The sequence below is a fragment of the Pteropus medius genome, unplaced genomic scaffold (genome assembly GCF_902729225.1).
Source record: "Pteropus medius unplaced genomic scaffold, Ma_sr-lr_union100, whole genome shotgun sequence".
Taxonomy (NCBI): Eukaryota; Metazoa; Chordata; class Mammalia; order Chiroptera; family Pteropodidae; genus Pteropus; species Pteropus medius.
Window position 1 is genome coordinate 15,491,566 of NW_024340699.1, and position 14,025 is coordinate 15,505,590.

Genomic DNA, 14,025 nt, shown 5'->3' on the forward strand with positions numbered 1-14,025 from the left:
AAAAGAGCCAACCCTGAGCTTCTCGCGTGTCTGTCTGTCCCTCCCCGCCTGTGTCCTGTGTCCTGCAGCCAGGGAGGAGGAAGCAGGGACGGGGCTGAGGCCGAGGCAGCCTCTGCACCCCCCTTCCCTCCCTTGGGAGGCCAACAGTAGGGCTTAGTCTGGGGAGGGTTTTCGGAGGAGGGCAGGGCCAGGTTGCTCAGGGGTGGGCGGGCCCTGGTGGGGAGGGGTGGGGAGGCAGGGGCACTGGACAGAGGCTGGGCGGAGGCCAGCAAGCAGAGGAGGACCAGGCCCCAGAAGCTCTGCCCATCTTTGCAGTTGTGGTTTTGTTGTATACATGCATCTCAGGGACTAGCCCGGGGGTCCAAACCCCGCTCTGTTAGGGGCCCAGGGGTTGTTTGGCAATGCTCAGAGACACTTTTGGCCGTCACGCCTGGGGGTCAGCTCATTTGGCTGGTAGAGAGATTTTGCTAAATGTCCTACTATGTACAAGACGGGCCCCAAACCAAGACTTTCCCAAACCACGATGTCAGGGGGCTGAGGGGGGCACTCGGAGGCGGCTCTCCTGCCATGCCTGGGGTCCGTAGCAGGTAGGCGTGTGCTGCCAGGGAGGCCCCAGGAGCAGCTGCCCCGCCTTCCTGCGGGAGGTGACATGAGGTTAGAGGATGTAGCAGGCAGGGCCGCTGGGACAGTTCGCTTGCAGGGAGCGGAAGGATTGCACAGGGGCTTCCGGGGGTGGCCTTGGCCGGGTCAGTGGGGGCTGGGGCAGGGCCAGGCTGCCTGGACTGTGGTCCAGGGCTTGGCGAGTGCAGGGATGGCGGAGCTGGTCCCCCTCTGGGCCCTGCCACCCCACAGCCTCCAGGTGGTTCCAGCCTCAGGAGGGTTGGATGGGGAGGAGGCGGGGAGGGGCCCCCTTGAACGCTGTTTGCTCAGCCAAGGTTTAATCTCCAAAACAGGAAGGCTCATGTTGACAGAAGCAGCAGCCGGAATTGCCACTGCGCCTGCCAGGTTGAGTCTCCAGCCCCCACTCCTGTCCCCATGCTGGGGGCCTCCCCAGAGACCCAGCCCTCAAGTAGAATACTCCCACCCCACCACAGCCCCTAGGCTGTGCCACTTGATGCCGACCAGGGCCCGCAGAAAGGGCCCCGTGGCCAGCTCTGCCAGCTGCAGGAGGATTGGAGCGGGGGTGGGGGCGGAGGGTGGCGGGGAGGACAGGAAAGTGGAGGGAATTGGGGGCTCAGGGCTCGAGGTCACAGGCTTAGCAGGGTGTGTCTCCTGGTCTCACTTTGCAAATGAGGAAGCTGAGGATCAGAGACAGAAGTGAGCTGGCCGGGTCCCACCGTGGCAGGATGAGGGTGGTGGGCCCAGCCCCCGCCCCCTTCCCCGGTTCTGAAACACCCTCTGACGAGCAGAGAAGCCCCAGACGCCTGCCGGGCACCCCTCCCCAGCACACTCGGGTCGGGGAGGACCTGGCTCAGGGCTCGGCGCTGGGGAGACCGTGAAGGTTTGCCGAGCTATCCGCTGACGTCAGGTCTCCCGCTGCCAGAGGAAGCCGCAGGACCTGGCCGGGTGGGCACACGGATGTCACCGGCAGAGCCTAGAGGCCTTTCTCCTCCCGAGCAGCTGACTGGCCAGGACCGAGGTTCCGGGGCAGGGCTGAGGAGGCCTTCCACCCCCGGGAGTCCCCGCACCTCTCCGAGCCAGCTTCCCTGGTGTCTGCTTGGGGGTGAGGGTGGGGGGTGTCCAGAAAGTGCTGGACAATGGCGGCAGCCAAATGGAGCTGAGTTTGCTGGACACGAGTTTGCCAAGAGCTAGAAGGGCCCTTACAATGTTAAGTCCCCTTTCACAGGGGGGAGGATGGAGGCCAACGAGGGCAAGCCCCTCCCACTTGTCTCTCGCACCCCAGGAAATCCTGCAGCCCTGTGGGACCCTGGCTCCGGCCACCGCCTCCCACAGGTCTGCCAGAGGCAGAGGCAAGGAGGTGATGGTAGATGGCCTCGGGACACAGGTCGGCGTCACTGCTCCAGAAGGAGCTCCTGGCCAGGCCTGGCTCTCCCTGGCCACCCCAGCCAGCACACCAAGCAGGGACTGGACATTCCCAGGCCAATGGTGGCCGGTGGCTGCTCCAGGAGGGGAGGGATCAGGTAGGCCGGACCCCATACCCCCGCCTGCAGCATGGCCTATGGGCACCTCTCTGGGTGTGGGGAGAGACGGTCCCCAGTCTTGGCTCTGCCCCCAGCTCCACCAGAGGATCTTAGGCAGGCCGTATGTCTCTCAAGGCAGCAGCTGCCCACACTCGAGGCCCCCTTGGGGCTCCGAGGCCAGGCCCTGTCCCCACAGGGCTGGACCCTGGCAGATCTTCAGGCCTGGAGCATCCTCAGGGGCTGCCCTGTCCCCACCTGCTATTCCTGTCACTCTACCCCAGTGGCCCAGTTTCCCTTGTCCTCTACGCCGGTGGGGGGGGGACCTGGGTGGACATAGTCCCCCTTGAGGCGCGGGTGGAGGTGGATCGGGTATCCCAGGCGGGGCCCTCTGCTGGCTGGGGCGGGGGCCATGGCTTTCAGGTCCTCAATAGCCCACGGTTGGGTTCCGTCCCCGGGGAAGCCCCTGCGGTGTGGCCATTGTGATGGGCGTGGGAACGGAGGCATCCTGGCCAGACAGGGATGCGCCTCGCTGCCCACAGGGGCCCCGCCGGGCCGGAGCCGAGGTGGGAGCACGCGAGGCGCATGTACACACACGCACACACGCACACACACACGCACGCACTCGCACGCACATGCACACTCACATGTGCACACATGCGCACATGCACACGCTCACATGCTCGCACACGTGCACACTCGCGCACACTCACACGCGTACACACATGCATGCACACCGGCCGATGCGGGGGCTTGGCGCTTGGGGAAACTTGGAGCCCGCGTGCCAGCAGGACGTGTAGGCTCCAGGTCCTCAGACCCCTGTGGGCACCTTGCCAGCCACCCAGTGCCACGGCTCAGGGAGAGTCACTCGTCCTTCACAGCGTGGTGAGCGGAGTGTGGCTGGATTTCAGGAGTTTATCCCTGGTCGCTGCACACATGTGCGTGGCAGCCCTGACACTGCCCCCCGGCTGCCCCCCCTCTTCGAGACTTCCTTCGGCCTCTCCTGCCCCTCTCTGCAGTGTCCTCCCCCAACCCCCTGCTCGGGTGGCAAGGCGTGCCCTCGGCTGACAAGCCGCACGCCGGTCCCTGCTGGCGATGACAAGGGAGCGGGCTGATTTCAGGTCCTCGCGGCAAGGCCCCGTGGGGGAATGAGTCGGGCTGTTGGAGGAGAGGGGACGAGATGTCTCAGCTTCCCTGGGCCTGAAAATGCCCGCGTTTGTCTCTATCACCCTCCCCAGCTGGGGTTCCAAGGAACTACTCCGTGAGGCCGCCGTGCCCAGCGTGGCAGAGAGAGGCCCGGACACACGTGTGTGTAGACGTGTATGTGACTTCGCACGTGTGGATGAGCCCGCGTGGGCACTGGATGAGTAAGGGCACGGCAGCCGCACGTCTGCACGTGCGAGCTGGTGGGAGTGGGGCTGTGTGCAGAGGACACGTGTGTCCATGTGTACGCAGCCCTCAGGGGCGCCCTCCGTCCTGCAGAGCTGCGGATTCGGAAGGGGGAGGCGGGTCGGGCTGGCCTCAGCCTCATCCCCCAGGGAGGTGGCCAGGCCAAGGTGGGAGGCCGAGGCCAGGCCAGAGCGCGGGGCGGGGCTGTGCCAGGGTTCGAGCTTCCTGTCCGGCCAGTGGTGGCAACATCGGACGGAAGGTTGGCCCCCATCAGGAAGGCACTGCCCAGAGCAGGGGGGCTTCTGGAGGCCGAGTCAGCTTTCCCCAAGTTCATCCTGAGCCTCCGCTGCTGACCTCCCCTACGGCCCCAGCTGCTTCCCTTCCCAAAGTGAGTTGAGTGGAGAGTCTCCCTCCTCCTGCTCATGGCCAGAGCAGGCACGGATGCGGCTCTGTCCCCTGCACCTGCCTGGCTGAATGCCTGCTGCCTCGTGTCCGCAGTAGACTCTGAGATGGGCAGGGCTTGCTCAGGGACACACAGCCAGCCCAAAGGGTGCAGCTGGACCCAGGAGGCCTGGCTCCCCATCAGGGCACTCACGGTGTGGCAGCCCCAGCCCTCCCTGGACTATGACTCCAGAATGTGCCTCTGGCTGTTCAGTTGCTCTGTCCCCCTGAGCTTGACTTTGGACTGGGTGCGTCCTCCCAGGGCCAGGCCTGATGGCTCCTCCAGACACAGAAAGAGAGGCCAGAGGTGAAGGACAGCCCATACCGAGGCTGTCAACAGGTGGGTATTGGGCAGAGCACCGGGGATCACATGGGCCAGTCCTGAGCAGCCACCAAAGCCTCTCCTTCCTGTAGCTGGAAGCATCATGGAGATCCTAGGTTCCCTGCTGGACCCTGGGGATAGAACATGAGACAGACCCAGCCCTGCCCACTGAAGCTCACACTCACCCCGGGGGCCAGGAGACGGTGTCAGCAAACAGATCGAGCTCCACGAGGGGCAGCATGAGAAGAGACGGGGCCAGGCTGAGCCCAGGAGGGAACCACTTTGCGAGGAAATGGATGAAGTGACACCTGGGCCAAGGCCCAGAGGGTGTCACAAAGTACACGGGGACGTCATCCAGCATGGCGAAAGCAGATGCAAGGCGCTGGGGTCGACCGGGCCCCCTTGCGCCCCCCGTCTGCAAGCGAGCGGGAGCTGGTCAGGCTGCAGACAACTCAGCAGGAGTCGAAGACCCCGTCAGGAGTCTGGGGTGTCTGTGGGAGGTGTCGGGGGGAGGCTTGCCCCCGGCCAGGCTCCTCTCCCAGGCCCTCGCCCCTCCCTCGCCCGCCCACGTTCTGGGACAGGAGCCTTCCCCGGTGCCCTTTCCCCCACATCAGTGTCCTAGGGCTGCTGCAGCAAACGACCCTGACCTTGGCTTAAGACAGCAGATATCTGTCGCCTGGAGTCTGCGATCGAGGGGTCTGTGGGGTCGGCTGCCCTCTGAGGCTCCGAGGGAGGTCCTGCTTTCGGCTTCTCCCCCAGCTTCCAGTGGCCGCCGGCCATCCTTGCTGTCCCTGGGCTCGTGGACGCGTCTCGATCTTGGCCTTCATCGTCACCTGGCTGTCCTCCCTCTGCGTTTACGTGTCCTCTCCCGTTCTCAGACGACACTGGTCACTGGATTCAGAGCCCATGCTAAATCCAGGATAATCCCATCTCAAGACCCTCCAGTCAATTACATCTGCAAAGGCCTTTTCTCTAAATAAGGCCCCCTTTCCACGTTCTGGGGGCTAGGACTTGACCTATCTTCTGTGGCCACCATCCAACCTGGTGTACCCCCAAATGCCAGGGATCGGGGAGGTCACGTCTCCCCTCACTACCAAGCCAGCATCCCTGCTTTCACCACGGCAGACTCGGGGCCACATGGGACCCCAGACACGTGCACGTCGGGATGGCAGACGTGGGGTGGTAACAGAGAGCGGGCAGCGCCAAGCCTGCCCACCAAGAGCGCAGCCTGTGGTTGCCACGCCCACGTGGGACGAATGGACAGACAGGCACCCGGCGCCAAGCACCTGCCCCACACAGGGCCGGGGGGGCACATGGCCAAGGGGTGCACGGCCGGGGGGCGCACGCAGATAGGTCTGTAACACGCAGCGCCTTGCCGGGCCCCTCGCCAGCAGGACATCCCTCTCTCAGCCCTCAGGTCTGGGCACGAGCACCGGGCAGGTGGCCACCAGGCCCGGGGCCAGCAAGACGCGGCACTGGGCCCGCGCGATTGCCCCACCGTCGGATGGCGCCTTCCGCCCCGCCGTTGCTTCTGCCAAGACGCGGCTCAGCCGAGCTCCAGCAGCCTCACGATCCGTGCAAGCCTGACTCCAAGCTCGCTGCCAAGGTGGGGGGCCAGCGCTGCGGCGGGGTCTGCGGGCTCCTGTGCCAGGGGCTGGCTTCCCCGGCCCCGAGCACCTGCCCTGCAGCTGCAGACCTGGGAGCTCTGCTGTGCCCCCGAGAGCCTGCTCGGAGTCCCGGCCCCCCATGTGGGAAGTGGGGTGACGGTCCTGCACATCCGTCTTTCTCCCAGTGGGCTGGGGAAGAGAGAGACAGTGTCCCTGGTCACGGGTGCAGAAACTGAGGCCTGGAGGTGCCTGGCCCGGTCTCCCCTGCCCAGCAGAAGAGGGTCAGGGCAAGCGAGGCCCCAGCTGGTCCGCCACCTGCTGACCTGCTCCCTCTGGGGGCAGACGGTGGGAACCAGCCATGCCTCTGCCTCCCAGCCCCAGGCGGCCGCCTCCTGGGAGGCCTGGTCAGTGGGTTCAGGTGTCCCGCACAGCCGGTTCCTCTGCCTCGTCCGTCCTCACCGCCATGGAGCCGGAGGGAGCGGCACTCCCCAGGGGCTGATGGCGAGGCTGGCGAGGTGGCCGTCTGGCTTCCACAGGCTAGGCCAGCTCTGATGCCACCTTCCACATCCCCCCTGGGAGACTGGGCAGCCCAGGTGTGTCCACGGGGACCTCCCCAGAGGTCCCTTCCCATGACCCCCTAACCCGGGGCTAGTGCAGGCCTCAGTACCAGCCTGCCCCGCTGGGGCCTGTCTGGGGTCCACCGAGTGCTTGGAAAACTGCCCCAATAAGGGGCCTTCGCTCCTCAGCCACCCCAGGTTCTTGGGTGGGTCAGGATCGGGACCCCATTTTTCAGTGCCTGAAGGGGGTCAGTGCGACAGGGGCCCCACAGCCTGTGAGCCACCCGAGCGTGCGCCTGGGTCACCCACCCCACCTGCCACTTCCTACTTCTCACTGCGCCAGACCTGCCCTCGGCTTCCCCCGTGGGACCTCATCCAGGCCCGGGAGTTTGGGGAAACCGAGGCCGGGAGAGGCCGGAGGCTTCGCGCGAGGTTGTGCAGCTCGTTTCTCTGCCGCTGGGAGCCACACTCCTGGGGTGGAGATCCTGGCTGTCCTAATCCTTAGCTGGGGGACTCAGGTGAGTCACAACCTGTCTGTGCCTCGGTTTCTTCAGCTGTAGGAAGGGAGGGATCAGCAGGCCGGCTGCGAAGGTCGCCGTGCGGCTCCTGGGCGCTGGCGCACGCAGGCCTGGCCCGCGGCGAGGGTGCGGCCGAGGCCGGTGCCGCTCTCGGTTCTCATCGGGACATTTTCTGCTCCCCCCGGCACCGTGAGCTTCAGAGCCCGCAGCTCGTCCTGTTCTCTGCCGAGTCGCGGGCCCCAGGCGGTCTCTGCTCAGGGCATGTTTTTAAACTACGAGCTGGAGTTGGAGCCCGCCTCTCGGCCCAGATTGTGGCTCCCTGCCTCTGTCTTAAGGCCCTCGCGGGGCTGCTGCCAGTCTGCAGCCACAGCCACATGCTAATGGGATTGTCTTCTGCAAGTCAGGACACTGGGCCAGGGAGGATGAAGCCTCTGGACAAAGGCGCCTGGTTTTGGCTGGGTGAGCTGGGCTGGTGGGCTCAGGCTGGGGAGCCGGGTGATGAGGGAGGCAGAGCCGGTGGGTGGGGGCCTTGGGGACCTGCAGGTGGGAAGCTGGGCCCGCTCCCCCGTGGGGTGGCCTGTTCCAGCTTGCCGACCGGTACCGCTCCAGGCCACGGGTGCCCACACAACGGCAGACCATGCAGCCCCCATGGGGCCTCCGCCATCTCCTGGCGTCCACACAGAGGGAGGGGTGCTGCAGGCAAGGGCTTTGTCACCTCCACTCCAAAGCCGGACTTGGGGGGCACTGAAGCCTGTGTTTGCCCCAAGAGCAGCTGCCGGGGCGGCAGGAAGGCCTGCCCATGCCGGCGGCACAGGCCACTCACGCAGGGCTCCGCCTGGACCGTCCCTGGTTTGCCCGCTCGCCCGTTCACTCTGCAGCCCGGCGCCGGCGTGCTGCGTGGCCTCGGGCGAGTGTCTGGCCCTCTCTGGGCTGCGACGGCTCCCCCACGGCAAGAGGTGCCGACGTGTCAGCCAAGGGCCTCCGGGGCGGGGGCAGGAAGCACGGGGTGGGGGCAGACACAGCCCCCACAGCACGGCCAATGGCAGCTGCGAGGTTGGCTCTTCCTCGGCCTCCCCGGAGAGTTCCGGAATCTCGCTCTCGCCCACGCACTGCCCTCCCCCTCCCCTTCTCTGCCTTTTCTCAGGGCCCCTGGCCACCCCGCCCCACACCGAGGGCCATGGGGGCGTGCTTGCTGCCCTGTGAGGCAGGGCCCCGTGACAGATGAGGAAACTGAGCCTGGCAGGCTTCTCCCGGCCCTGCCTGGAGGACTTCACGGCCCCCGCGCTGCCTCCTCGGCTGGCCTCCCTCATTGCACCCCAGACCAGCCGATTCCCTCACGGGCGCCCACCTTCCTGGGGGCCCGGCACCACCACCCCCATCTTGGCCCTGCCGCCCCCCGCCCCTCAGCATAGCGCGGGCCCCCTCCATGTTGCTCCCACCTTCGGGGCTGCCCCTGGCCAGGCTGGCCCCGGGCAGGAGTCTGAGCCCCCTTGTCAGCCCGCATGGCCGCTGAGAGCCTTGGCCCCTGGGTGGGGAGTGGGGGGAGGGCCGGCCGGGCCGGGGGCGGGAGAGGCGGTTGCGTCTATCTGTGTCCATCTCGCTGGGCATCCTGAGGCTCAGAAAGCTGTCATGGCCGTGTGAGGTTTCTCAGTGAGAAGCAGTGAGGCTGGGCTGTCGCCCCCCTCGCCAGACGACTGCTGCGTGTCCTCGGGGCTCTGGGCTGAGAGCGCCCGGTCTTTCGTGCAGAGCTCCCAGCGCCTGCCATGTCCATGGTGCTGGGTCTCCGCCCCGGCGGAGGTGGCTGTGGGAACGGAGCCAGGGACAGGTCGAGGGGCAGGGCTCACGGCCTCGTGGAGAAGGGGATCTTCTAGGGACGCACCAGGAGCCATGTGGGACAGGCCCGGCACGTTCCAGGACAGCGGTGGGCCGGCTGCAACAGAGTACGATGGAGATGAGGACACGGGACGGGACAGTGGACGTGTGGACCACAGGCTGGGGACAGGCCGGGGGACTCTCCACCCCACTGGACGGAAGCTGACCACTTGGCAAATCCCCCCTTCCCGCCACCGGAGTTCCCAGAGGGGAAGGCTGGAGACTTGGGGACAATGGCAGGGACAGAGGGCAGGGGCCTGGGGGCCTCGGGGGCTGGATTTAAGGCCTCCTCTGACCTCGGCAGAGGACCCAGGCTTGTTGGGCACAGTCCGTCACCAGCGACCAGCCCGGCGGCGATACGGCCAAGATGAAAGGCCCAGAGGAAGGATTAGCCAGTGGCCCAAAAGGCCACCCAGGGCGCCATGGCAACGCGAGGCCAGGAGCCCTGGGAGAATGGAGCTTGTGTTAACACCCTGCACGGCGCCCCAGTGGGGCTGGGGGCTTGTTAACCAGCTTAGCAGGCGACCCAGCCCGGCCCTGCCGTCCCTCAGCCCTGAGGAGGCCTGAGGGACCCAGAAGGAGGCGGGGCTGGGGTGGGTGGCGTTGGGCTGGCGGGATGGGCAGGGGGCAGGCGCTGGGCTAGGACGTGTGAGCTCCCAGCTCCCCTGCATCTCCACGGTCGGGCCTGGGCCCGCAGAGGGAGGGCCAGGAGTCTCCCGGCACCTTCGTCCTTGAGGCCTGTGTGCCTGGTCCTGGAGGGGGCGCCGAGGCTGGAGAGGGCCTGGAGGTCACCCAGCCAGGCGGCCCACTGGACGAGGGTCTGTCGAGGCCTGACGGGTGAGACCTGCTGGTGCAGCACCGTGGCTGGAGGTCGCCTCGCCAATTCGCCATGCTGGCCTGAGCCCGGCCTGAGGGCTGCAGCATGGGGCGGGGGACCTGAGCGGTCAGTCCCAGACTGACGAGCGGAGCCTGGACAGAGCACGGGGTTGGGGAGGAGGTAGTGGGTGTGCCATGGCCGCACCCCCCACCCCAAGGCTGCCGACCCTGCCGCTAGGCTGACCCCTCGTCACAGCTCTGCCTCCGGCTCAGACATCAGCTCTGTCTCTTCCCTGGGAGACCTTCTTGGGCCTGGCCTAGGCCACTGGGGTCGTGGCACCTGCCTGTCACCCTGGTGCTCTTCCAGGGGAGTCCCTTTTGCGGGCTCTGGCCGCCAGCTCCCCAGCCTCGCCCGCCCGCCCCACACTGGCTACTGCGAACACCAGGGTCTCTCTAGCCCCAAGCGTGTCCAAGAAATACACCCAAGTGCCCTGTCGTGGCCCCCAGCTCGCCCCCAGGACAGCCCTCTGCGAGCCTTACGGGGCGGCGGGGGCGGCACAGGCCTGGCCTTTGGGACTGCCCGTGAAGTGGCCTGGGCCTGGATGGGGGACGTCTGGCTAGGGGCGGGATGGGGAGGGGAGACAGTGCTCTGGCCCAGAGCAGGCCTGACTCTGGCCCAGGGGGAAAAGCCCTGTGAGCCGGTGTGTGGAAAGGCTGGGGCAGGCCCGAGGCGGGCAGCGGGGCCAGGCAGGTGTCTAAGCCCCTGTTGACACAGGATTATAGCCATCTGGCAGCTCCCGCACCGCACAGCCTCCTCCCCTCCGGCCTTGAGAGCTGGGCAGGGGCAGCTGGGGCAGCTGGCACCCTTGGCAAGGCCTCAGTCTCCCCATCTGCAAAGTGGGGCGCTGGACTTGGGCATTGGGGGTGCGAAAAGCCTCAGGGTGGGGAGAAGGGAGAAGGCGGGCTCTGGATCCTCCGGCCTGACGGCAGAGCCCGGCCCCCCTGGTGAGACTTGAGCTGCCAGAACTTGGCCAGCTGGAGGTGCGTTCTGGGGGCGCTGAGGCTCAAGTGGTGGCAGAGCCCAGGCAGCTCCTTGCTCCTGTCCCCAGGGGTACCCAAGCCTCGACACCGTGCCCTCAGCCTTCTCCGGGATGATGTCACCTGCCAGGCCCAAGGCCGGGGCACTCACCCTGTCACAAAGGCCCCGGTCAGTGCAGGGTGGTGGGGAGTGGGGGTGGGTGGAGGCCCATGTGCAGTGTCGGGGAGCTGGCCTGGGTCCCCCTCCTCACCCCTGCCACGGCCACCTCCGGTGGGTGTTGGGTTTCCTCAGGGCGAGGCCCCAGCTGCACACAGCTGGTGGGGCCGGGGCAGGAACCTGAGAGGCTGTGTGCCTGCAGCTCCTGAGGGGGGCCCTGGGCCTCGCCCTGGGCCCCCAGCTGCCATCTGGCCCTGTCCTTCCTGGGAAAGAGGAGGAGCCAGCCCACATTCCTCTGCACCGGCCCCTCCCCAGCCGCCCCTCCCCAGTCGGCCTCCCCAAACCTGCTGCCTTCAGGGCAGGCCCCAGGACGCTCCCCACGCCGCACCTGTACCTGCCTGCTGCAAGGGCTCCAAGGCAGCTGCTGCTCCCCGCAGTGTCTGGGACCCGGACCGGGACGGAGAGGTGGCCCTAACCCCTCCCCCTGTGGGTCTGTGCCCTCCCGCGACTCTGGGGCCTGAACACCCACTGTGCACCTGGCTCAGCTGGGCGCTCTCTATTCTCCAGGGACACCCTGGAACGGGGAGTGAGAGCCTGAGGGGTGCCAGATGGGTGCCAGGACGAGGGCGGGGTCAGACGGGCACCCTGTCCCCAGCCTGCTCTGTGGGGGCGTGGAGGCCTTCCACTAGCAGGCAGGCAGACAGGGGGACCTTCCCCTGTGGGTCCTGTGCGTGGTCGGGGCGAGAAGGAGGAGTCGGGGCACTCACCCGGTGGGGGTGCATGATGCACTTTGCAGAGGGAGGCTCTCACCCTTTTAAGCACCCCCCCACCAGGCCGCCATCCTGAGAACCCAGAGCCTGGAGCTCACTCAGGATGGCTAAGGGGGGCACCCCAATGGGGTGCTGAGGGCTGCAAGGGCCGGGTTTGTGCAGGGAACAGACGGGCCCAGGAAGCAGGCCATGTGCCTCCCAGCGCCCCACCCCAGCCCCCAGGACACAGCAGCCGCCAGGCGCTCCCCTTTCTTCTCCGCCCCTTTCCCTGGCTCTTCAGCAAAGCAGTTGCTCGAAACTAATTGAATTTTCCGCCTGGGAAGGGCCTGGGGAGTTGAGGGCGGGGTGGGGGCTGGGAAGAAGCTTGTTAACAGGTCCGGCTCCTCCTCCCTGTGGTGGGGGTTGGGTGGCCAGGCCCTGGTGGCCTTGGAACAATGGACAGACATACAGAACAGGGCCCTCGCTCTGGCCGGAGCCTGAGTGGGCCGGACGGAGGCCTGGCCGGCACTCTATGAATCCCCAGGACCGCTGGCATGGTCCCCTGGGCCTCAATGTGCCCCCCACCTCCAGCCGCAAGGAGAATGGGGTAGGGGTGGGAGGCATCTGAGCACAGACCAGAGTCGTCCCGCAGCGGATGTGGGGGCTGCTCCTTGAGGTCTGGGCCTCTGCCCCACTGCCCAGACAGGCGGCCTGAGGTCCAGGCAGACCCACAGCCTATCCCTGGCCACGCGCCGGGCAGCTGAGGGGCTGGTGGCTGAGCAGGGCTGGTGCCCGGCGGAGGAAGGGGTGGGCAAGGGTCCACCGCCTGCCCAGGTTTGCTGCCACCGTCCAGCTCGGCCCAGCTGGCGGCACTGCAGGTGTGTCGGGCGTGTGCGTGCACGACAGGGCCACGAAGCAGCCGCCTGGGCACGGAGCAGGGGGCCTGCCACCCTCCCTGCAGACCCCCGTCCCCTCCCACAAACTCTCTCCTTCGCTGGACCCCAGTCCCCTACACCCCGATTGGAGAGGGGGAGACCTCACCCCGCCCCATTCACTAGCCCTGGGGCCCCACGAGCCTCATAGGTGCAGTAAGGGTGTCAGGGGCAGCTGTGGACGAGGGCAGCAAGACAGGAGGTCCTCACTCTCCCCTGGGAGCTGCAGAGGTGCTGGGGCAGGACACGGGATAGCCCGGCCCTCCCTTTCCTCCTTAAGCTGCCCCTGGGGCCCTGGGCCTGAGGGGCCCTGTGGAGGAGTCTCAGGCGACAGTGACTCCCATGGGGAGTGGAGGTGGCCACGAGAGGCCTTGGACTCTCGGGCATCATCGTGGAGCCTCGCGGTGGGGCCCAGAGCTGTGCCAGGCATGGGTGAGCGGGCGGGGGCATGAGAGAGCCCGCCACCCTGGAGGGAGGGCGGTGCTGGGCTCACAGACCGATGGGGACGCTGAGGCCGTGGAGCCTGTCGTGTGTCTGGGTCACGATGCTGTGCGTCCTCCCACGGCCTGACTTTCCCCCGCTGGGTGTGTAATGCGGGTGGGCGGGCCCCCCAGAGCAGGGCGTCTCAAGCTGTGAACGGTGGGGACCTGGCCGGGTCCCAGATGCCGGGGCGCAGGGGCCTGGGGGAGGGCACTAGAGGACCAGGGACACAGGAACCGAGAAATCGAGGGTTCTCCAGCCGCTCTCGGCCCTGCCTGCCGTGCCTCCCGCCTGACCTCTGGGATGCTGGCGGCACAGCCCGCTCCCTTCCTGCCCCTCCTTGGGGCCCTGGGCCACGAGCAGGCACACCCGTTCCTGCCTGCCACTCCAGAGAGCACGTGCCAGCGGCCGGCGGCAGCCTCTCTGGCCTGCACTGCTAGAGGTCATCTGGGGAGCTGGCGGGGACTCTGAGTTCACCAGTGGGTGAGGGGCAGGCTTTGGGCACAGATGACCACAGTGACCAAGCTGCGGCCAGGGCGGGTGAGACGTCTGTCCCTCATTTGTCTCGTCTCAGCCCAGCCAAATACTCACCCCTCCCTTCCCCGCCCTTGGACTTCTCACTGCTGCAGCCCCCGGGCCTGGCTGTGCCGGGTCACCATGTCCTGTTCCAGGATCCCGGTCTGGCCACACAGCGCCCCTGCAGGCACACGGGGCATGCAGGTATTGGGGGCACTCGTGCGGGTTGCTGCCTGGACCCGAGGGCAGCCACCGGGGAGGAAGGCCCTGAGGCCAGGGGCGTGGGGACAGAGTCCCCGAGTGTCGGACCGCAGGGCAGAGGCCCCTTTGCAGAGTGAAGCCCCACAGAGGGAGGGATGTGCTGGGAGGTGGGCGGGAGAGGGTCAGGGGTGGGGACTCAGACACGGTGAGACCCGGAGAGTGGGCGACTCGGAGGAAAGGGCGCGGCGGTGGGACCGGGGTCCTGCCCTCGGACTGGGGCCCTCGGGGAGGG

General features: G+C 67.2%; 1 protein-coding gene across 3 annotated transcripts in view; it reads left to right on the plus strand.

Annotated features, from left to right (window-relative positions):
• The first annotated feature begins 213 nt into the window (after positions 1–213).
• Positions 214–14,025, plus strand: part of GRIFIN (galectin-related inter-fiber protein) — a 25,042-nt gene continuing 11,230 nt past the window's right edge. For 2 of the 3 annotated variants that reach the window (XM_039879017.1, XM_039879031.1), the window contains exon 1: positions 214–2,141. In XM_039879017.1, the coding sequence (XP_039734951.1) occupies positions 1,989–2,141 (153 nt within the window). In that variant the 5' untranslated portion in view covers positions 214–1,988. The remainder of the gene's footprint in view (positions 2,142–14,025) is intronic. The other variant, XM_039879026.1, reaches the window with a different exon arrangement.